Source organism: Hordeum vulgare, chromosome 5H (genome assembly GCF_904849725.1).
Source record: "Hordeum vulgare subsp. vulgare chromosome 5H, MorexV3_pseudomolecules_assembly, whole genome shotgun sequence".
NCBI lineage: Eukaryota > Viridiplantae > Streptophyta > Magnoliopsida > Poales > Poaceae > Hordeum > Hordeum vulgare.
In genome coordinates this window covers 585,320,662-585,344,624 of record NC_058522.1, presented here as the reverse complement: position 1 = coordinate 585,344,624, position 23,963 = coordinate 585,320,662, and the positions used below count along the sequence as shown (strand labels likewise).

Below are 23,963 nucleotides of genomic sequence, written 5' to 3'. Positions count from 1 at the left end.
GCTGGAGCTTGCACACCTTGTTAGCATTCTTAGGATCGACAAAACCTTCGGGTTGTATCATATACAACTCTTCCTTAAGGAAACCGTTAAGGAACGCCGTTTTGACATTCATTTGCCAGATTTCATAATCGAAAAATGCAGCTATTGCTAACATGATTCTGACGGACTTAAGCATTGCTACGGCTGAGAAAGTCTCATCGTAGTCAACTCCTTGAACTTGTGGAAAACCCTTTGCCACAAGTCGAGCTTTATAAACGGTCACATTGCCGTCAGCGTCCGTCTTCCTCTTAAAGATCCATTTTTTCTGAATGGCCTTGCGGCCCTCAGGTAGTACCTCCAAAGTCCACAATTTGTTCTCATACATGGATCCTATCTCGGATTTCATGGCCTCTAGCCATTTGTTGGAATCTGGGCCCACCATTGCTTCTTCGTAATTTGCAGGTTCATTGTTGTCTAACAACATGATTGATAAGATGGGATTACCGTACCACTCTGGAGCAGCACGTGGTCTCGTCGACCTGCGTGGTTCGACAGAAACTTGAACTGGAGTTTCATGATCATCATCATTAACTTCCTCCTCAACCGGTGTCGCAATGACAGAGGTTTCCCCTTGCCCTGCGCCACCATCCAGAGGGATGAGAGGTTCGACAACCTCGTCAAGTTCTATCTTCCTCCCACTCAATTCTCTCGAGAGAAACTCCTTCTCGAGAAAAGCTCCGTTTTTAGCAACAAACACTTTGCCCTCGGATTTGAGATAGAAGGTGTACCCAACTGTCTCTTTTGGGTAACCTATGAAGACGCACTTTTCCGCTTTGGGTTCCAGCTTTTCAGGCTGAAGCTTTTTGACATAAGCATCACATCCCCAAACTTTAAGAAACGACAACTTTGGCCTTTTGCCATACCACAGTTCGTATGGTGTCGTCTCAACGGATTTTGATGGTGCCCTATTTAAAGTGAATGCAGCTGTTTCTAATGCATAACCCCAAAACGATAACGGCAAATCGGTAAGAGACATCATAGATCGCACCATCTATAATAAAGTACGATTACGAAGTTCGGACACACCATTACGCTGTGGTGTTCCAGGCGGTGTTAACTGTGAAACAATTCCACATTGTCTTAAGTGAGTACCAAACTCGAAACTCAGATATTCACCCCCACGATCAGACCGCAGGAACTTGATCTTCTTGTTACGATGATTTTCCACTTCACTCTGAAATTGCTTGAACTTTTCAAATGTTTCAGACTTGTGCTTCATCAAGTAGACATAACCATATCTACTTAAATCGTCAGTGAAGGTGAGAAAACAACGATATCCGCCGCGTGCCTCCACGCTCATCAGACCACACACATCGGTATGTATGATTTCCAACAAGTCACTTGCACGCTCCATTGTTCCTGAGAACGGAGTCTTAGTCATCTTGCCCATCAGGCATGGTTCGCACGTGTCAAGTGAATCAAAGTCAAGTGACTCGAAAAGTCCATAAGCATGGAGTTTCTTCATGCGCTTTACACCAATATGACCTAAGCGGCAGTGCCACAAAAATATGGCGCTATCATTGTTAACTCTAACTCTTTTGGTCTCAATGTTATGTATATGCGTATCGCTATCAAGATTCAATATGAACAATCCTCTCACATTCGGTGCATGACCATAAAAGATGTTACTCATAGAAATAGAGCAACCATTATTCTCTGATTTAAAAGAGTAACCGTCTCGCAATAAACAAGATCCAGATATAATGTTCATGCTCAACGCAGGCACTAAATAACAATGATTTAAGTTCATCACTAATCCTGACGGTAACTGAAGTGACACTGTGCCGACGGCGATTGCATCAACCTTGGAACCATTTCCTATGCGCATCGTCACTTCATCTTTTGCCAGCCTTCGTCTATTCCGCAGTTCCTGTTCCGAGTTGCAAATATGAGCAACAGAACCGGTATCGAATACCCAGGCACTACTACGAGAGCCGGTTAAGTACACATCAATAACATGTATATCAAATATACCTGATTTTTCTTTGGCCGCCTTCTTATCTGCCAGATACTTGGGGCAATTGCGCTTCCAGTGACCCATACCCTTGCAATAGTAACACTTCGTTTCAGGCTTAGGTCCAGCTTTGGGTTTCTTCGTCGGAATGGCAACAGGCTTGCCGCTCTTCTTCGAATTGCCCTTCTTGCCTTTGCCGTTTCTCTTGAAACTAGTGGTCTTATTCACCATCAACACTTGATGCTCTTTACGGAGTTCAGACTCTGCGACTTTCAGCATCGCAAACAACTCGCCAGGAGACTTGTTCATCCCTTGCATGTTGTAGTTCAACACAAAGCCTTTATAGCTTGGCGGCAGTGATTGAAGGATTCTCTCGGTGATAGCTTCTTGCGGGAGTTCAATCCCCAGCTCAGCTAGACGGTTTGAGTACCCAGACATTTTGAGCACATGTTCACTGACAGATGAGTTTTCCTCCATCTTGCAAGCATAGAATTTATCGGAGGTCTCATACCTCTCGATCCGGGCGTTCTTCTGAAAGATAAACTCAACTCCTGGAACATCTCAAATGCTCCATGACGCTCAAAGCGTCGTTGAAGTCCCGGTTCTAAGCCATACAAGACTGCACATTGAACTATTGAGTAGTCCTCCTTACGTGCTAACCAAGCGTTCTTAACATCCTGATCAGCCGTAGCGGGTGGTTCATCTCCTAGCGCAGCATTAAGGACATAATCCTTCTTCCCAGCTTGTAAGATTATCTTAAGATTACGAGCCCAGTCTACAAAGTTGCTTCCATCATCTTTCAACTTAGCTTTCTCTAGGAACGTATTAAAATTCAGGGTGACTATCGCGTGAGCCATGATCTACAACACAAATATATTCAAAGTGGACTTAGACTATGTTCAAGATAATTAGAGTTTAACTTAATCAAATTACTTGCTAAACTCCCACTCAAAAAGTACATCTCTCTAGTCATTTGAGTGGTTCATGACCCACTTACACTAGCTGAAGTCGGATCATCACGTGAGTTGAGTATAGTTTCAGTGGTAAGCATCCCTATGCTAATCATATCATCTATATGATTCATGATCAACTTTTCCGTCTCATGTGTTCCGAGGCCATGTCTGCACATGCCAAGCTCGTCAAGCTTAACCCGAGTGTTCCGCGTGTACAACTGTTTTGCACCCGTTGTATGTGAACGTTGAGTCTATCACACCCGATCATCACGTGGTGTCTCGAAACGACGAACTGTAGCAACGGTGCACACTCGGGGAGAACACAATTTCGTCTTGAAATTTTAGTGAGAGATCACCTCATAATGCTACCGTCGTTCTAAGCAAGATAAGGTGCATAAAAGGATTAACATCACATGCAATTCATAAGTGACATGATATGGCCATCATCATGTGCTTCTTGATCTTCATCACCAAAGCACCGACACGATCTTCTTGTCACCGGCGCCACACCATGATCTCCATCAACGTGTTGCCATCGGGGTTGTCGTGCTACTCATGCTATTACTACTAAAGCTACATCCTAGCAAAATAGTAAACGCATCTGCAAGCACACACGTTAGTATAAAGACAACCCTATGGCTCCTGCCGGTTGCCGTACCATCGACGTGCAAGTCGATATTTCTATTACAACATGATCATCTCATACATCCAATATATCACATCACATCATTGGCCATATCACATCACAAGCATACCCTGCAAAAACAAGTTAGACGTCTTCCAATTTTGTTGTTGCATGTTTTACGTGGTGACCATGGGTATCTAGTAGGATCGCATCTTACTTACGCAAACACCACAACAGAGATATATGAGTTGCTATTTAACCTCATCCAAGGACCTCCTCGGTCAAATCCGATTCAACTAAAGTTGGAGAAACCGACACTTGCCAGTCATCTTTGAGCAACGGGGTTACTCGTAACGATGAAACCAGTCTCTCGTAAGCGTACGAGTAATGTCGGTCCAAGCCGCTTCAATCCAACAATACCGCGGAATCAAGAAAAGACTAAGGAGGGCAGCAAAACGCACATCACCGCCCACAAAAACTTTTGTGTTCTACTCGAGAAGACATCTACGCATGAACCTAGCTCATGATGCCACTGTTGGGGAACGTCGCATGGGAAACAAAAAATTTCCTACGCGCACGAAGACCTATCATGGTGATGTCCATCTACGAGAGGGGATGAGTGATCTACGTACCCTTGTAGATCATACAGCAGAACTGTTAGTGAACGTGGTTGATGTAGTGGAACGTCCTCACGTCCATCGATCCGCCCCGCGAACAATCCCGCGATCAGTCCCACGATCTAGTACCGAACGGACGGCACCTCCGCGTTCAACACACGTACAGCTCGACGATGATCTCGGCCTTCTTGATCCAGCAAGAGAGACGGAGAGGTAGAAGAGTTCAACGGCAGCGTGACGGCGCTCCGGAGGTCGGTGATGACCTTGTCCCAGCAGGGCTCCGCCCGAGCTCCGTAGAAACGCGATCTAGAGGAAAAACCGTGGAGGTATGTGGTCGGGCTGCCGTGGAAAAGTCGTCTCAAATCAGCCCCAATACCTCCGTATATATAGGTGGGAGGGAGGGGACCTTGCCTTGGGGCTCAAGGAGCCCCAAGGGGGGAAGGCTCCCCCCCAAACCGAGTTGGACTTGGTTTGGTGGGTGGGAGTCCTTCCCTTCCTTCCCACCTCCCTTTTTTTTCTTTCTCTTTGATTTTTCTTTGTATGGCGCATAGGGCCCTTTTGGGCTGTCCCACCAGCCCACTAAGGGCTGGTGCGCCACCCTCATGGCCTATGGGCTTCCCCGGGGTAGGTTGCCCCCCCGGTGAACTCCCGAAATCCATTCGTCATTCCCGATACATTCCCGGTAACTCCGAAAACCTTCCGGTAATCAAATGAGGTCATCCTATATATCAATCTTCGTTTCCGGACTATTCCGGAAACCCTCGTGACGTCCGTGATCTCATCCGGGACTCCGAACAACATTTGGTAACCAACCATATAACTCAAATACGCATAAAACAACGTCGAACCTTAAGTGTGCAGACCCTGCCGGTTCGAGAACTATGTAGACATGACCCGAGAGACTGCTCGATCAATATCCAATAGCGGTACTTGGATGCCCATATTGGATCCTACATATTCTACGAAGATCTTATCGTTTGAACCTCAGTTCCAAGGATTCATATAATCCCGTATGTCATTCCCTTTGTCCTTCGGTTTGTTACTTGCCCGAGATTCGATCGTCAGTATCCGTATACCTATTTCAATCTCGTTTACCGACAAGTCTCTTTACTCGTTCCGTAATACAAGATCCCGCAACTTACACTAAGTTACATTGCTTGCAAGGCTTGTGTGTGATGTTGTATTACCGAGTGGGCCCCGAGATACCTCTCCGTCACACGGAGTGACAAATCCCAGTCTTGATCCATACTAACTCAACTAACACCTTCGGAGATACCTGTAGAGCATCTTTATAGTCACCCAGTTATGTTGCGACGTTTGATACACACAAAGCATTCCTCCGGTGTCAGTGAGTTATATGATCTCATGGTCATAGGAATAAATACTTGACACGCAGAAAACAGTAGCAACAAAATGACACGATCAACATGCTAGGTCTATTAGTTTGGGTCTAGTCCATCACGTGATTCTCCTAATGACGTGATCCAGTTATCAAGCAACAACACCTTGTTCATAATCAGAAGACACCGACTATCTTTGATCAACTGGCTAGCCAACTAGAGGCTTGCTAGGGACGGTGTTTTGTCTATGTATCCACACATGTAAATGAGTCTTCATTCAATACAATCATAGCATGGATAATAAACGATTATCTTGATACAGGAATTATAATAATAACTATATTTATTATTGCCTCTAGGGCATAATTCCAACAGGGGGCAACCCACCCCGGGGAAGCCCATAGGCCTTAGGGGTGGCGCACCAACCCTTGGTGGGCTGGTGGGACAGCCCAAGAAGGCCCTATGCGCCATAGGAAGAAAATCCAAGAGAAAAAGGAAAAAAAGAGGAGGTGGGAAAAAGGGGAAGGACTCGACCTTCCAAACCTAGTTGGATTCGGTTTGGAAGGGGAGGACTCCCCCTTGGCTCGGCCGACCCCCTTGGGGCTCCTTGAGCCACAAGGCAAGGCCCCCTTCTCCCACCTACATATACGGAGGTTTTAGGGCTGATTTGAGACAACTTTGCCACGGCAGCCCGACCACATACCTCCACGGTTTTACCTCTAGATTGCGTTTCTGCGGAGCTCGGGCGGAGCCCTGCTGAGATTAGATCACCACCAACCTCCGGAGCGCCGTCACGCTGCCGGAGAACTCATCTACCTCTCCGTCTCTCTTGCTGGATCAAGAAGGCCGAGATCATCGTCGAGCTGTACGTGTGCTGAACGCGGAGGTGCCGTCCGTTCGGCACTAGATCGTGGGACGGATCACGGGACGGTTCGCGGGGCGGATCGAGGGACGTGAGGACGTTCCACTACATCAACCGCGTTCCTTAACGCTTCTGCTGTGCGATCTACAAGGGTACGTAGATCGGAAATCCCCTCTCGTAGATGGACATCACCATGATAGGTCTTCGTGCGCGTAGGAAATTTTTTTTTCCCATGCGACGTTCCCCAACATAGAATACCTCTTTTCTTCGGAGTTGGCTTAGGAGATGGTTCGGGAATAGTCCAAGCATTATTGTTGATCAAGATATTATTCAGTAGGGTCACAGCTTGTTCTACAGTTCGTTCCCTAAAAACACAACCGGCACAACTATCTGGGTGGTCTCTAGAGGCATCGGTAAGTCCGTTATAGAGGATATCAAGTATCTCGTTCTTCTTAAGAGGGTGATCAGGCAAAGCATTCTGTAGTTGGACGAGCCTCCCCCAAGCTTGTGGAAGACTCTCTTCTTGGAGTTGAGCAAAGTTGTATATTTCCTGCAAGGCAGCTTGCTTTTTATGGGCAGGGAAATATTTCTCACAGAAGTAATAGACCATATCCTAGGGACTACTCACACATCATGAGCAAGAGAGGTGAACCAGGCTTTAGCGTCATCCTTTAGAGAGAAAGGAAACAACTTAAGGATATAGTAGTGGCGGATCTTCTCCTCATTAGTGAAGAGGGTGGCTATATCGTGTAGTTTGGCAAGATGGGCTACGACCGTCTCAGACTCATAACCATGAAAAGGATCAGATTCGACTAGAGAGATTATCTCAGGATCGACAGAGAATTCATAATCCTTATCGGTGATAAAGATAGGTGAAGTGGCAAACTTTGGGTCGTATTTCATCCTAGCTTTTAGAGATTTTTCCTTCCACTTGAGAAGTAATTTCTCAGCGTCATAGGCATCCTTACACGCAAGAAAATCCTCAGCTATCTCTCCCTCCATAACGTAACCCTCAGGTATATCACGCAATTCATATCTAGGAGAGCTAGATCTAGCAGGAGCAAAAGCAGGTTCTATCTCAATAGTATCGGCAGTTTCAGAAGCATCATGAGCATTGGCAGCAACTCTAGCAATATGAGCATCAAGGAATACCCCTAGTGGAAGATCAGGCAAAGTAGCATCTCTAGCAGTATCAAGCATAGCATCATCAGGGAAAATAGCATCTCTAGCATCATCAGGCAAAGCAGTATCATGCATAGCATCTCTAGCAGTATCAAGCATAGCATCATCACGCAAAATAGCATATCTAGCATCATCAAGCATAGCATCTCTAGCAAGGCAAAGCAGTATCAGGCATAGTATCTCTAGCAGTAGCATCATAAGCATCATCAAGCACACGCGACATATCAAGATCTATAGCAGGAGGTGATGTCACAAACTTACTCATAACTGAAGGTGAATCAAGTGCAGAGCTAGATGGCAATTCCTTACCTCCCCTCGTAGTTGAGGGCAAGACTTTGGTTTTCGGATCCTTCAGATTCTTCATAGTGATCAGCATATATAAATCCCAAGTGACTCAGAGAATATAGCAATACCTCCCCGGCAACGGCGTCAGAAAAATGCTGACTCACACTCTCTGGCAATAGCTAGACGAATGCTGATTCTGTGACAACAAACCTTCCCTTGCAACGGCACCAGAAGAATGCTGCTAGCATTCCCCGGCAACGGTGCCAGAAGAATGTAGTTGATAGGCCACCAGCGCGTGGGTTCGCAGCAGTTTTCGAGGGTAGAGTATTCGACCCAAATTTGTTGATCGCCAAACAGGAGGTGAGAGAATACTCTCGAGTATTAGCAGCTGAATGTGTCAGATTCAACCACACCTGAAAGATTAGTATCTGCAAGCAAAGTAGTAACAACAAAGTAGCGAGTAACGGCAGTGGCAAGGAACAGTAGTAGTGACAGCAGTAGCAAGTAGCAACAGTAGCAAGTGACAGCAAGACAAGTAGCAGCAGCAGCAACAGTAGTGACAACAGTAGCAGCAGAGCAAGACAAGTAACAGCAGCAGAGCAAGACAAGTAACAGTAGCAGCAACAGTAGTAACAGCAGTAGCAGCAGAGCAAGACAAGTAACAATAGCAGTGGGACAAACTCGTAGGCAATGGGTCAGTGATTTGTTTGGATGATATTCATCATGCAACAGTTATAACACGGAGAGATATGTGGCTAGCTCCCGTTCGTCAATGTGATGTAGGCATGCATTCCGTGTGTCGTCATACGTGATTAGGGAAAAGAACTTGCATGACATCTATTGTCCATCCCTCCCGTGGTAGCGGGGTCCAAAAGGAAACTACGGGATAGTAAGGTTCTCCTTTTAATAAAGAACCGGACCAACGCATTAGCACTTGGTGAACACATGAACTCCTCAAACTATGGTCATCACCGGGAGTGGTTCCGGTTATTGTCACTCCGGGGTTGCCGGATCATAACACATAGTAGGTAACTACAACTTGTAAGATCGGATCTAAAACAAACATATATTGGTGACAACATAATAATTTCAGATCTGAAATCATGGCACTCGGGCCCTAGTGACAAGCATTAAGCATGGCAAAGTAGTAGCAACATCAATCTCAGAACATAGTGGATACTAGGGATCAATCCCCATCAAAACTAACTCGATTACATGATAGATCTCATCCTACTCATCACCATCCAGCGAGCCTACGAATAGATTACTCACGAACGACGAAGAGCTTCATGGAATTGGAGAGGGAAGAAGGTTGATGATGACAATGGGGACGATTTCCCCTCTCCAGAGCCCAAAACGGACTCCAGATCTGCCCTCCAGATGAAGAACAGGTTGTGGCGACGCCTCCGTATCGCAAACGCGACGAAATCTTCTCTTTTTATTTTTTCTGGGACGAAAGTGAACTTATAGAGCTGAGATTGGGGGCGGCAGAGCCATGTGGGCCCCACAAGCTTGCCCACCGCCACCAAGGGGTGGCGGTGGCAGGGCTTGTGGCCCACTGGCCCACCCCCTCAGGTGGATCTTTGCGCAGGTATTTTTCATATTTTCCAAAAATGTTCCCCGTAAATTTTCAGGACGTTCTAAGAACTTTGATTTCTGCACAAAAATAACACCAAGGCAATTCTGCTGAAAATAGCGTCAGTCCAGGTTAGTTCCATTCAAATCATGCAAATTAGAGGCCAAAACAAGTGCAAAAGAGTTTAGAAAAGTAGATACGATGGAGACGTATCACGGAGCAACTGTAATTTGAGGCGGAAAGAGGAGGAGGAACGGTGTAAGGGCGGTCGGGGGTGACGGATCGGTGTGGCGGCGGTACAGATCGGGGTGGCGTAGCAACTGCAATTTGAGGTGGAAAGAGGAGGACGATCGGCGTAGGGCGACATCGGGGATGAAGGAGGGCCTCTTTGGCCAGAGGAGGAAGCCACGGCCGCCGCTGACAACCAATCGCCCGCCGCAACCCCATCCGACTTTGAATTTTTTGTCGTGCGAGGTTGGTTCGTTGCCGGGTTGCGCCCCCGCGCCATCTGCCACTTCACGCCTCCACCACGTGGCTTGGCGGCCCACTCCTTCTTTGCGGGCAGCTCCAGCGCGACACCGACCGGTCGAGGTGGGGTAAATCCGGGGCAGCGTCATGGAGGCCGAGGCCAAATTAGGGATCGTGGTCGCGCCGACGTAGATGCGGTGGGTCACACGAGCGGCGAGCGGCGCGACGGGGTCATCATCGAGCGGGAGCCATGAAAATACGGTCATATGGGGGAAAAGCAGGGCATGAGTCGGCGGGCTGGGGGGGGGGGGGGGGGGGGTTGGCCATTGCCCTAACTGAGGAGAAAAAAAAAGGAAAAAAAAGATGTGGGTTTGGTTGAAGAAAAAACAAAGGGAGGGCCTCCTGCATTGCCTACCGTGGGGTACGCACCAAGCAACTGACTTGCTGGCCCCACACGCTTCTTCGTCTTCCTCTTCCTCCTCGTGTCAAAGACCGTTTCGGTTTCTTGTTCCTTCCTCGGTGTGGATGCTTTGCTCTTGCCGCCCGCCTCCGCCTCCGCCTCTCTCCGTCCTTGTACACGACGTATAAATATTTGATTTTGTCTTGATTGATTCCAAAGCCGGGTCTCGTCTCGGTCCTGTCCATTCAATCCACTTCAGTTTCGTCCGTCGTCGCGAGCAGGGTCCAATTGCTTCGCCGCCAATCAATCAATCAATCAAGAAATAGTAAGAACATCAATTCCCCGGCCCTTCGTTGATTCGCTCCCCTCCTCCAATCTCCGCCAAAATTAAACCAATTTTCTCCATGAATCGCTTCTTCCGTTCGATTCCGTGTCGGTTCTTGTTTTCTTGGGGATAACTAACTGCAAGATGATTTCCTTGAGCTGTCGCAGGTTCGATTCTCAACAATCAATCCCCGGCCAGCCATGGTGGTGCGGGGCCACCAAGATCTGGACGCCAACATCGTCCGCTGGGGCCTCCACCACCTCCTCGACGGCGACGCCTGCGTGCACCGCCCTCAATCCCCCACCACCGACTACGCCCCGCCGCCACCGCAGCCCCACCGCACCCGCGCCCTCCTCGACGCCCCCGCCACCGCTCCCGCCCTCGCGGAGGTCAGGGTCGACGCGGTCGACAACGACGAGGTCATCGCGCACGCGCTGCAGGAGGAGCTCACGCAGGTCGCCATGGCCGAGGCGTCGGAGACCGCCGGCGCCGAGCCCGACCGCCGCGCCACCGTCCTCGCGCAGCACTGGTTCCGCCCCGAGGTCGTCACCCATCTGCCCTCAGGTATTACTACTACTAATCTTCAGTTAGTACCAAAAACACACAGTAAATTCAGAAGTTTTATCCCCTCCTGACGCAATCCACTTTCCTCAACAAACGCCGGTGCAGCCCCACCTTATGTTGAAGAAGCAGAGGACTTCAGTCAGTGTTCGAGCCCCGAAGAAGGTGGCAATGCGCGCGACGGCCAGGGGTGCTCGATAGAGCTCGTCGATGATTTCTCTGCTCTCGACGGCGAAGTCGGCAAAAGACTGAATGACATGCTTCCTGTCCCTGTAAGTAGTCATTATGCACTTCACTTCCTGCTGATCCAAGATTATATGCCCATTATGACAGAACAACTGCTACTAGAATTTATTCACTGCATAAACGGATTAAGCGCAGTAGTTTTGGGTTTGTACAGTTTCAAGGGGATTCAAAGTTCCACCTCGGATAGATATCTTATCCAACCATGCTCTGAAATTTAGATGGGTTGGAGGATTGCTAGTTCCTGCTACATAATCAGAATAATGCTTGGGTTATTCCTCAAGGATGCCGGACAGGGGGACACTACTTACAGTAGAGATCATATGTTAAATGCAGACAATGCTGTTGATTTATGAGAATTATCGATGTACCTAGTGGATCCCCGATCATGTATCTGTTCCTATCAATGCAAATGCTGAGCCATGTTCCATTTTTACTTCCCTGCATCATATTTTTATACTGCCTGAGGGGGTTAAGTACAGCAGTTTTGAGCTTCTACAGTTTCAATGGGCTTCAGAGTTCCACCTTTTGTGTATTATCTAATTATCGAATAACAATACTCTGAAGTGTAGAGATTGCTAGTTCCTGCTATGTAATCATAAGAATGCTTGGGTTATCACTCAGGCCTCGTTTGGTTAAGGAGGATTGGGGAGGTTTTGAGAGGAAAATCCCTGAAAGGGCCAGAAACCCCACAGATCCTCGGGCGCCCATTTGGTAGGAGGGGTTTGCTTAGCCCAATCCCCTCCGTTCCCCTTCAATCCCTTTCTATCCATGTGTTTCAAAACCCTCCTCGGGAGACTAGTGGAAGCAAAGCCCCGGGGATTTGAGAGGATTGGGTGGAACAAAGGGATTCACCCAATCCCCTGAAATCCCTCCCTCTCAAAACCTCCCCAATCCCCCTTAACCAAACGAGGCCTCAAGGATGCCGGACACTATTTACGGTTCAGATAATATGTTAGATGCAGAATTATCGATCTACCTACTCTACTGGATGCCCATGGTTCGATCGTATGTCTGTTCCCATGGATGCAAACGCTGAGCCATGTTCCATTTTTACTATTCTGTGTGATAGTTTTTGCACTTTACTTGCCATCTTAAGGCGGGCCCCCTTTTAACATTTAATAATGAGTTTGCTGCTCATTAATGTAGAAAATAAGAGCTCAGAACCTGCATCTCTAACTCTCCGTCGATGATTAAGAAGCTCATTGTTTGTCTAATTTTCGTAATTTGCATGTGTTGCCTTGAAGATCATTGTTATGTCTAAGGTTTTTGTTACTTACTCACTTTGCTACTGCAGCATGTCCCTAAAACAAATGGAGACATTCCTTCTTTTGATGAAGCCTTTTCAGATCACCGAAGACTTCTCGACAGGTAAATGCTCCCGCAGTATACGTGTCACCCCATAAATCTATATATGAAGACATGTTCTGTATGTCTGTGCTCCGTGGTAGGTCTTTTCAGATTGTCTGTCATTTGATCCCAATATGATCTCTTATTTAGGTTGGTGCTGTATGGCCTGGTTGAACTCAAGGTTAACGGAGATGGCAATTGTCAGGTATATTTACAGGATTCAGTTCTCTGTTTACTTTTCTAGAATGGCATATTTAGTATCATCGGTATCTCTCTCTGAACCTTCCTGTTAAACAGTTTCGGGCATTGTCTGATCAATTCTACCGAACTCCCGAACATCATAGATTTGTGCGGCAACAGGTGGTTAATCAGGTTAGTATTATCAAAGTGACTACCTCTATCAGTTTTCCTTCTTAAAGTTAAGAGCCAGGCTATAAGAATGATTTTGTCGGTCGACACAGCTATGGGAGCTGGTTGCATTTCTCTGTATTATTATTACGAAGATGAAAATTGTCCTTGTCGATTCCTCAAAAAAATTTTTGTCCTTGTCAGATTTACTTGTTCTCACATTGATGTTTCAATTCACAGCTTGAGTCTCATCCTGAGATATATGCTGGATATGTCCCTATGGACTACAGAGATTATCTTAAGAAGATGCCAAAGTCAGTGCCTGCTCTTTTTCTACCATTAATTTATTTGCTCATTGTTATATAATTAGTGTGTAAAGAAGATGCACATTCTAACTTTTTGTAATAATATGCTTACGGAACCAACTAGGAATGGAGAGTGGGGTGACCATGTTACACTGCAGGCTGCTGCAGACTTGGTAAGCATGATTCTTCCTTCCCGGCCCTACGTATTATATTACCCATCTTTCAGCACCTGAACATTCTCAATCTATGCAGTGCATGTAGTACATGATTGACTAATAATTTAGTTTTGACTGCCATTCTATCAGAATAGCTACATCTCAGTTTCAATCATAAATAGGTCAATTATAAACTGAACTATTGCTGATATCCGAGATCTTAGATTTTATACCCTGTTGATCTTTCTGTCCAACTTTCTGATCCTCCTATCCCCACCGTGGTGAAGTTTGGTTTAATCTTGAACTCATACGGTGGTCAATATCAAACCCTAACGGCCTAACCTCCTAATGCCTGAAAATCGACACCCTAAACTCATAAATTCCCAGTCCTTACTTCCAACGACTCGTTTTTAGACCGGAATTGCCGACGTGGGCATGGTTAATGATGGGATCATGGACTAAATTTGACTTTGCAAATTCATGAGGCCAACTTGAACCTTAGCTCTGCGAACAACACCGACATTGTCCTGGATGTCGTTTGACTATTCTCCGTTCGTGGACATGGCTGCGGTGGCGACCTACTCGTCGTTCGCACTTGTCCAACGACTTGTTGTGGGCGGCCATTCACGTGTTCTCGGTGTTCTCCATGCACCGCTGCTTGGGCCCATGGACTTCCAAGCTGGTTTGGCGGGCCCGAGTGACGACATCGGCACAATGTACCTATGTCGCTCTAGATCTTGGAGGTCTCGTGCCTATACGCGATGAAGGTGGTGGGTTGGCGTGTCCTGGCGAAGAAGCACAAACTTGAGCTTGTTGCGCCGGCAAAGGGCATCCTCTGGCTGCTTAACCACTTGTTCCTCCCCACACTCTTTGCCGACTTCAGTCTCGTTCTACGCTTGTCGTGCATCATCTTGAGTTCTTATGTGGCGACGACCTCCACTCCCTTTGCCATTGCATGCTCACCGCGCCGCCGAGGAGGGGGGGGGGAGGTCCGACAACGCGTACTGCTTTCTGGTGTGTTTCAAGCGACAAAGGCATCATTGGCGGTGTGAAGCGTCTCCCTCATGGATCGGGGCGGCACTGGCGTTGGTGTGGGTGTGCACGTTCATCGGTACACACGATTATGTGGCGTCAAAGATGGTAGGATGGGCCAGCATGGCACCGTCGTGGACTGGTGGGTTTATGGTGTGTTCCTTTAAGAGCTCCTTCACTGGCACCACCAATGAGAACATACTTTAGAACATTGTGTGTCCGCTCCTACTTTCCCTTCCTCCTCCCTCGTTTGCCACGCTGAGATCATTATGACACGTGACTTCATCGCCCATCGTGGGGCCATGCCATGACGTTGCCGACATTAAGGCGCACCCTTTCTACATGAACTTCAATGCCACACTCTCCACTCCTCATGGCCGCCCGTTGCCCCTCACGTACCATTTCATCGGTCGCAGCTCCTGCAAGACGAATCCCTATTTCAACCTCTTTTGAGTTTCTAATAACGACGTCGTCGCCCCCCCGAGCCACTGGTGGTCACCGAAGACAAACCCCTGAAAACGTCGTCGGACCCTGTGGGACACACTTCCACTGACACGTCTAAACCAGTGACTCTGGAATCCCCGATGGCATGTCTACAACCCATGTTTGGAACACAAATGTGCTACTTACTGGAATTGTCGATTTCCTAGATTGGGAGGCTAGGGTTCAATTCCAACTAGGCGTAAGTCTGTTTCCAAACAGGAATTATGGACGTGGCACGCCTAGTTGGAATTGAACCCTAGCTCCCAATCTAGGAAATCGATATTCGAGATTGGAAGGTTAGGGTTCAATTCCAACCAGGCGTATTGTTCTCGGTCAGTGTGTCCAAACCGGCTGGCCCCACCAGTCAGCCAGTGGCGCACGGGGCCACCATCCACCCCACGTGAACCGCACGCACCACCCATACCATAGTAGTAGCCTGGCGGCCCCCTTCCTTCCTTATCCCCGCCTCCACCACCCGCCGCCGCCGCCATTTACTCCACCACCACCCCCTCCCTCAATCTTTCCACTACCCAGATCCAGATCCAAACCGAGGGGGATTCACGCGATGGAGGCCGCGAGGAAGAGCGCGCCGGGGCAGCCGTGGTCGCACGGCGACACGATGCACCTCATCGACGTCTACGAGGACCGCTGGACCAAGCTGCGCCGAGGCCAGCTCAAGGCGCACCAGTGGGAGGACGTGGCCGCCGAGGTCACCCACCTCTGCGGCGGCCAGCGCAAGACCGGCACCCAGTGCCGCCACAAGCTCGAGAAGCTCCGCAAGCGCTACCGCACCGAGGCCGCCCGCCCCGTCACCTCCCTCTGGCCCTTCTTCCGCCGCATGGAGCGACTCGAGCGCGGCCCCGTACCCACCGCCACCAACTCCTTCGCCGCATCCCCGCCCCACTCCGACGACGACCACGACCACCACCACCTGGAGGAGGACCAAGGCCTGGAGGAGGACCAGGAGGAGGAAGAAGATGAAGAAGAAGAAGAAGAAGAAGAAGAGGAAGAGGAGGAGGAGGAGCAGCTGCTCGTCGCCAGGAACAGCACCAGGAGCATCAACGGCCTCGTGCGCGACGGCGGCGGCTTCAGGGGCGGCTTCGCCCCTCGCCAGCAGTCTCCGCCCGCCGTCACGCTGTCCACCGCGCCTCCGCGCAAGAGGGTCTCCTACGAGGCCGCCGCGTTCCAGTCCAAGGCCGCCGCTGCAGAAAGGATCAAGGCTGAAGAGGCTCCGGCAGTTGACAGCCACTCCGTCGCAGGCGTGCTGAGGGACATCGGCGAGGGAATCAAGCGGCTGGAGAGGCGGAGAATGGAGGTACAGTGGGAGATTGAGCGGGGCTGGAAGGAGACGGAGGCCCGCAATAATCAGATGCTCCAGGACGCTCAGCGGCAGTTACATGACGCCCTCGCCGCCCTGCCGCCGCTGGCTAAGAAGGCTAGAAGGGACAATAGCAGCAGTGCAGACGGCTTGTAGTAAGCTAGCTAGCGATCGCTCGATCCCTACCGGGGGATAGGTAGGTTGAAGCTGTTTATTTTTCTTATTATCTGGTGGTAGTGAAGGGAGGCAAAAGAGATTGTTCCTAGTCTTCATCCTCTACTCAGGATGTATGTATTTAGTACTCGTCGTGAACGATTCTGACCATTGTTGCTTACTTCGGTACGCATGGCAAACCATGCTTCTTACCACACCAGTTGCATTCTGTCTCTACTTTGGTTGGTCATTGCAGTGATTGATATCTTTGACAATTACTTTCCATAATTTAATTGTATGCCTGCCACCTGATATGAGTGAAAGATCGTGACTTTTTGGGCAGCATCTCTTAAAACCTCTTCTTTCTGTGTAATCTCTTTGCATTATTACCAGTGGGCTGCTCATGTCATATGATTGCTCTGCTAATTGTATGGTACTGAAGTATATGAGTTGATTTTCCTTTTCAGTATGGTGTGAAGATTTTCATTCTGACATCATTCAGAGATACATGCTACATTGAAATTCTCCCAGTCGTTCAAAAATCAAATCGAGGTAATGTGTGTTTGTCAGTGATATGTTCTTATTGAGTTGATCTGTAAGTTTCACCAAATATTTCGGTCTGTTTGTATCTAATAAGATTTTCTTTCTTTCGTTCTGGACTCCAGTTATATGTTTGAGTTTTTGGGCTGAGGTACACTACAACTCGATATATCCTGAAGGAGGTATATACAATCTATTCTATCATCGTTTGGATATCATTTTACCCTTTTATTGCCTTCGCTATTGTATCTCACCATGCTGATGATGATCTGCTGCAGAGTTGCCCGTCGCGGAGAACAGGAAGAAGAGGTGGTGGCACTTTTAGTTCTGGGCTTGTAGTGGTAAAACGCGACAGTAAGGAAATAGAAGATTTGATTTGTTCTTTTGATCTCATGGCAGCTTGTCGGATCAACGGTCGTTTTGTTCGACCATGTGACATGAGGGAGCTGCGATGCCGTAGGACTGAAGAGACTGACTGACAGTTCATTTGTACATATATATCATCCATCTGCACGGAGCTAAAATAGGTGTCTGACTGAGCCTGTGATATGTGATATGAACATTTGTTGTAGTACCTAATAATATATCTATATATAGTATTCTCATCTTTCTAGTAGGGGTTATGTCAATGTTGGCAGAAAGTTTTGACAAAATGACACTTGGTTTCCACTTTGACACAAATGAGACACACCTTGTGTCACTGACAAGTGGCTTCAGATCCCACATGTCAGTGACACAGGACGTTTCATTTGGGATGTCTATGGTGCAAGCCATGCCATTTTGTCAAAGCAAAACAAAAGTAAATCATTTTGTCAAATTCCCTGGAAATGGTGTGGTGTGTGGTCCTCATGTTTTGCAATTAATTTAGGTTTTTTAAACCTCGATTGTTATACGGCAAATTTTATATGCATAATAAGTACTTCCTCTGTCTCAAAATAAGTATCTCAACTTTAATACAATTTTACCTTTGTCTCAAAATAAGTATCTCAACTTTAGTACAACTTTGCAATAAAGTTAGTACAAATTTAAGACACTTATTTTGAAACGGATGGAGTATATCACAAAGATGGGGAGGAAAAAGAGAAGAAAAAACCCATCCTAGGCCTTAGCCAACATCGGTTTTTGAAAGGAGGTTGCTATAAAGCAGTCGGATGATTTTCTTAGAAAATCAATTGCCTGTTCAACCGTTCGATTGGTGTGTTGGGGTCGTTGGGGGAAGCAAAACGCTAGAAGATAAGAACGGTCTGGATCACGCGGGAGGCTCGGTGAGCAGGACGCGTGGTTGGTCAGAGAGGCGACTGATCTTTTCAGAAAATCATCAGGTTGAATTTAAGTGATTTCCTTTTTGAAAACATGTTCATCATGTTGCTGAAAATTAAGAGTGACACATTGTTTGAATTCTTTTGAATATTTATCCTTTAGTTTGATCCTAAGCTTCTTTAGGTCTTCCTTTAGAGTGAATGCACCATATGGTAATCTCCATATCAAAGTGAGGTTATCATTGGCCAAAAGGTGTCCTCAAAACCTGATGTGCCTTTCTTAGGGGATCAAAGAGGCCCACCATAGTTGCAATCCCAGACCGGGTGTAAAAGTAATTCTTCAACATTTAGGTCACAATTTGGACAACAGGGGTCACCAAGCCGCATTCGTCTTCGAATCAACATGGATCTTGTACTAACTCTGTCATGTGTCGCTACCCAAAAAAGATTTTATGTTTTGCCTGCTAGAAGTGCTCTAGATGTTTGTACATTTTCATTGAAGAGTAGTTATTTCATTGTCCCAAACACTGCCACTTGTCTTCTTGTGATGGAGTCAATTGAGGTGTAATATCAGGCAGTTGAAGGAATTGTTCATGAGCTTAGACAAAAAGACGAGGGTGGAAGTGTTCAACCCAATCTTGTTGATCAACAAAGACTTTAAGTGAAATAACCTCGTCCTTGGCAAATGAATGAATTTCAGTGAACTTTCGTTGTAGTGGCTCTTCAGTCCAATTTTCAGTCTAGAGCTGAGTGGCATTGTGAGAATTTACAATACATTTGGATGCTTGTTTGAAAGTTTGAAGCAGGTTGAGATGAGTTTTTCACCAGAAAGAGCCTTCTTTTTCATCCAGAGGGGGAGTGGAAGAGTAGCGCACTTCCCAAATATGCTTCACCCGTGACAAGTCCTCTTTATTGTAGAGTTTGTGCAAAATCCTCATGAGTAGTGCTTTGTTGTGCTCAATGATGTCTAAGATGCCTAATCCTTCATTTGGCTTGCTGACCTTATGCCACTAGAGCAATTCCACTTTCTTCTCTACCAAATTTTCTCCATAAGTGTCTCGGGTATTTCTGAAGCTCGTTGATGACTCCAACTGGCAAGGCTAATGTGCACATGAAGAAAGTTGGCAAGGCTAATGTGCATATGAAGAAAGTTGGTAAGGCCGAGAAGACAGATTTGATTAAAAAGCAACCTACCATCATAAGAGAGTAAGGTATGTAGAGCATCATGGAAGCCTTGTTTACGCTCTTTGCATGATGGGGGCAAAAGTCATCAATTTTCAGTTGTGCACAACCCTAGATAGGTGAAGGGAAACTTGCCCTATTGACACCCCAAGATTGCAAGCAGGCCAACACACTGAATCATCGGGTATGTTGACTTTGAGTCCAGTGTAGTCAGCATGGTGGAGGATGGGGTTCTTGATTTGCAAGAGGTGAGAGGGAACTGCTGGGAGAACTAGAACGGTATAATCTGCTTATTGACTTACATGGAACTCGGGGCAGGAAAATCTCGCTAGAGGGGAATGGATGAACTGGTTATGCATGGCCTCATTAAGGATGCATTGCAGCAGATTAGCAGCTAGCACAAAGATAATGGGGGGTAGAGGGTCCCCTTCCGTGACCCCCCCCCCTTTCAGTGGATTTTTTGTGAGGTGCTACATTTAGAAGGACGTAAGGTGTGCCAGTGATGAAGATTATCTTCATCCAATTAATCCACCTCTCACCAAAACCTCTGGCTTGCAAAATTTATAGAATGGTATTGTGCCCAATAAGGTCAAAGGCCTTTTCAAAGTCCAGTTAACAATGATTGGATGCTTAGATTGATGGCATTAATTAAGGTACTAAAAATCCCAAGCAAAACAATCTTGAATTGTTTGACTTTTAGGGAAGCCATGTTGATTTGGGTGCACATGTTTAAAAATCGCCCTTTGAAGTCTATCGGCCAGCAACTTTGTGAGGATTTTGATAGTGCAATTCAAAACGGATATAGATCTGAAGTCATTCACTAGTAGAAAACATGTCTTTGGACCGAAGCATTAGTCCCGGTTGTCTTTTGGACTGGGGATAATGCTGTCACTAGTCCCGGTTCATGAGGCTAGGCTTTAGTCCCGGTTTGTGAGTAACCTCTAGTCCCGGTTTGTGTTACCAACCGGGACTAAAGGGGTAGTGGCAGATTGGTGTCAGGCTGGGGCCGTGCGAACCCCTTTAGTCCCGGTTTGTAACACCAAACGGGACTAAATATATCCCTATATATAGATGCTTGTTCCAGCCCGAGCTCATCCTCTCCATTCTATTTTTTCTCTTCCCCTTCTCGATCTCATCCCTCCATTTTTGCCAAAATTTGTCAAGATTGGAGGCACCCCATCTATTCAAGTATTCATAAAGGTTAGCACCTTTGCCCTTTCATCTCTCATTGCTAGATTAGCTCGTTCAATACTCTATAAGAATAGTGATTTGTGGGTTCTAGTTTGGGAGTAATTATGTGGGAGTTTATTTAATTTATATGCAATTTGAGCTTGAATTAACTTCTTAGTTTGCATCTCTATAGGTGTGGTTTACTTTGCGCCTTCTCGTCCGAGTCCTAACCGTCGTCGATCGCCCGCTACGTCTCATCGCTAGCACCACCTTGGTGATCCTCTTGTTCTTATCTTTTTTATACAAAAAATCTTATTTGTATGATTTAGATAGTTTTCTTACCTGTATGATTGTTTGTTATACATAGTGCCATGGTCTTGATATTCGTCCCCGTTGATCCTCGTCCGGTTTATGATTCAGATGTGGTATATTCTCTTTTATAACTATTTGTTGCATTTCTCGTTTATGACAATTATGCCCATTAATTTGATATAGATATTTTTATCTAGGAGGTATGTGAACCGGAAATTATGCCGTTAATAAAGAGGCTTGGTATAACTATGATGTTGGATCAATTGTTACCTTAGTTGCGATCTTGATTGCATTTGTTGTTGCATTTAAATGCTTTATCTAAGTACTTTTGTATGTTGTTTTATAAGAATAAGTGTGTATGAAATTGTATTAATTTGGTTTTTTCGGTCTTGTGTAATGAAGATGAACCGGCAATGGATGTACGATGACTGACACTCTCCCCAGTTCATTGACGGCGTGCAGAGTTTTCTGCATGCGGTCGAGGCAAACCAGCGGGATGGTTCTATGTGTTGTCCATGTGCTGTTTGTAAGAATGTTATCACTTACTCTAAGTCAAGGGTCATTCACGTCCATCTGTTTAGGGCCAGCGCCCCTGGAAGATGATTGTTACCAAGGTGATTTGGTATACTCCTATAATACCACAGTTGAAATGTTTGTTTCAAAAGAAAGAGTATGCCAAGTTGATGTGATGTCACAAAGAAGACCGTAAGAAAGACGGGAAGTTGAGAGTACCTGCTGTTGGGTCGCACTAGAGGAAAATCGAGAGGAAGTGGGGGAACTTTGCACATGACGCAAGAAACGTATGGTTTGCTGCAAACATAATTTTTTCATGCATTTAATGTTTTTTAAGCTCAATGACCCTGAAATTGAAAAACACTACAAATGAACTCTGAAAAAGCTGAAACTTGACATGGTATCATCATTTCATTCATATAACATGTGTTAAAAAGTTGAGAGGGTTACGACAAAACTTGGATGCATTTTGTATACATTCTAGACAATCTCTTTCGAAGTATGAGGGTTTCGGACGAATACTCATCTCTTACAAAAGCATTTTATTTTTTTTAACTTATTTCAACTTCAGACTTTTTGTACGCTCAATATGCACCATTAAAAGCCATGTCATAAATTTTCAACCCTTTCTCACATTATTTTTTATTTTTCATGCATTTAACGATTATTGTTTTTGAGCTAAATGATCCTGAAATTAAAAAGCACTCCAAATGAACTCAAAAAGGCTGAAACTTGGCATGGTATCATCATTTTACTCACATAGCATGTGCTAACAAGTTAAGAGGGTTACGGCAAAAACTGAATGCACTTCGTGTACAAACTGGATAATCTTTTTCAAAGTATGAGGGTTTGGAACGAATACTCATCTCTTACAAAGGCATTTTATTTTTTTAAACTTATTTCAACTCCACACTTTTTGTAAGCTCAATATGCATCACTCAAAGTCACGTCATCAATTTTCAACCATTTCTCACTTCATTTACTATTTTCATGCATTTAATGATTTTTTGATCTACATGACACTGAAATTGAAAAGCACTATAAATGAACTCTGAAAAGACTGAAACTTGGCATGATATCATCATTTCACTCACATAACATGTGCTAAAAAGTTGAGAGGGTTACGACAAAAACTGGATGCACTTCGTGTACAAACTGGACATTCTGTTTCGAAGTATGAGAGTTTCGCACGAATACTCATCTCTTATAAAGGCATTTCATTTTTTTACTTATTTCAACTCTAGACTTTTTGTAAGCTCAATATGCACCATTCAAATCCACGTCGTTAACTTTCAACCATTTCTCACTTCATTTGTTACTTTTCATGCATTTAATGGTTTTTTTTGAGTTAAATGACCCTGAAATTGAAAAGCACTACAAATGAACTTTGAAAAGGCTGAAACTTGGCATGGTATCATCATTTTACTCACATATCATGTGCTAAAAAGTTGAGAGGGTTACGACAAAAACTGGATGCACTTCGTGTACAAACAAGACAATCTCTTTCGATGTATGAGGATTTCAGACGAAAACTCATGTGTTACAAAGGCATTTCAATTTTAAAATAACATAGAAATTACCAAACTTAGTATAATGATAAAACACACTAATATTAAAAATCAGGAAAAAACACTAAAAAATCTATTTCTAAAGTAAAGTTATTCATGAACTAGTGATTCACACAAATTTCAAAAGAATTCAAATTTAAACTATGTAAATTTATAGTTTACATAGTGATTCACACAAATTTAAACTATGAACTACTAGCACTAACAAAGAGTTTGTAATTTTTTGGTCCTAAAGCAAAAAAGTTTCATTCAAAAATTATAAATAGTCTAACAGTTAATACAAATCTAAAAACATAAATTGTCCTCTTTAGAAAAACAAAACAAACCACAAAAGAGAAAATAGACCTTTAGTCGCGGTCAGACCTGGCCAAATGGGCCGGCCCGGCACGGCACGGCCCGGCCCACCATAATCGTGCCAGGCACGGCACGACACACCTGGGCCCGATTATTAGCCGGGCAGTGCCGTGCCGGCCCACCGGCGCAGCCTCCCGGCCCAGGCACGACATGGAGGTTATACGGGCCGGCCCGTAGGCACACCAGGCCCGCTAGCGTGTTAGTTTTTTTGGGCTGATTTTAGCCTGTTAGGCTCTTTTTTGGCCTATTTTGATATATTGGGCTGTGTTTTGGCCCGATTTTGGCCTATTATATTATTTTTTATCCTATATATATAAAAATAAGTAAAAAACATAAATGGGTCGTGCCGTGCCGGCCCGCGTGCCTCGCCCTCAGGCCCAGGCACGGCCCGAGGCGTGCCGCGTGCTTGGCATGGCCTGTTTAAATCGTGCCGGGCCGGGCCCGTGTCGTGCCGTCGTGGCGGGCTGGCGGGCCGACCTGTTTATCCCGGC

The 23,963-nt window shown here is 45.9% G+C and overlaps 2 protein-coding genes across 2 annotated transcripts; both read left to right on the top strand.

The window, feature by feature from the left end:
• Positions 1 to 10,359: 10,359 nt before the first annotated feature.
• On the top strand, positions 10,360 to 17,730 carry LOC123395236 (OVARIAN TUMOR DOMAIN-containing deubiquitinating enzyme 12-like). Its single transcript, XM_045090195.1, has 12 exons — positions 10,360 to 10,626; positions 10,785 to 11,190; positions 11,296 to 11,459; positions 12,728 to 12,801; positions 12,931 to 12,985; positions 13,078 to 13,152; positions 13,369 to 13,442; positions 13,558 to 13,606; positions 17,042 to 17,126; positions 17,240 to 17,296; positions 17,393 to 17,423; positions 17,514 to 17,730. The coding sequence occupies exons 2-12, from the start codon at positions 10,827 to 10,829 to the stop codon at positions 17,548 to 17,550; spliced, it is 1,065 nt and encodes a 354-aa protein (XP_044946130.1). The 5' UTR covers positions 10,360 to 10,626; positions 10,785 to 10,826; the 3' UTR covers positions 17,551 to 17,730.
• On the top strand, positions 15,539 to 16,755 carry LOC123395237 (chromogranin-A-like). Its single transcript, XM_045090196.1, has one exon. It carries the CDS (start codon positions 15,669 to 15,671, stop codon positions 16,575 to 16,577), a length of 909 nt encoding a protein of 302 aa, XP_044946131.1. The 5' UTR covers positions 15,539 to 15,668; the 3' UTR covers positions 16,578 to 16,755.
• Positions 17,731 to 23,963: the final 6,233 nt, after the last annotated feature.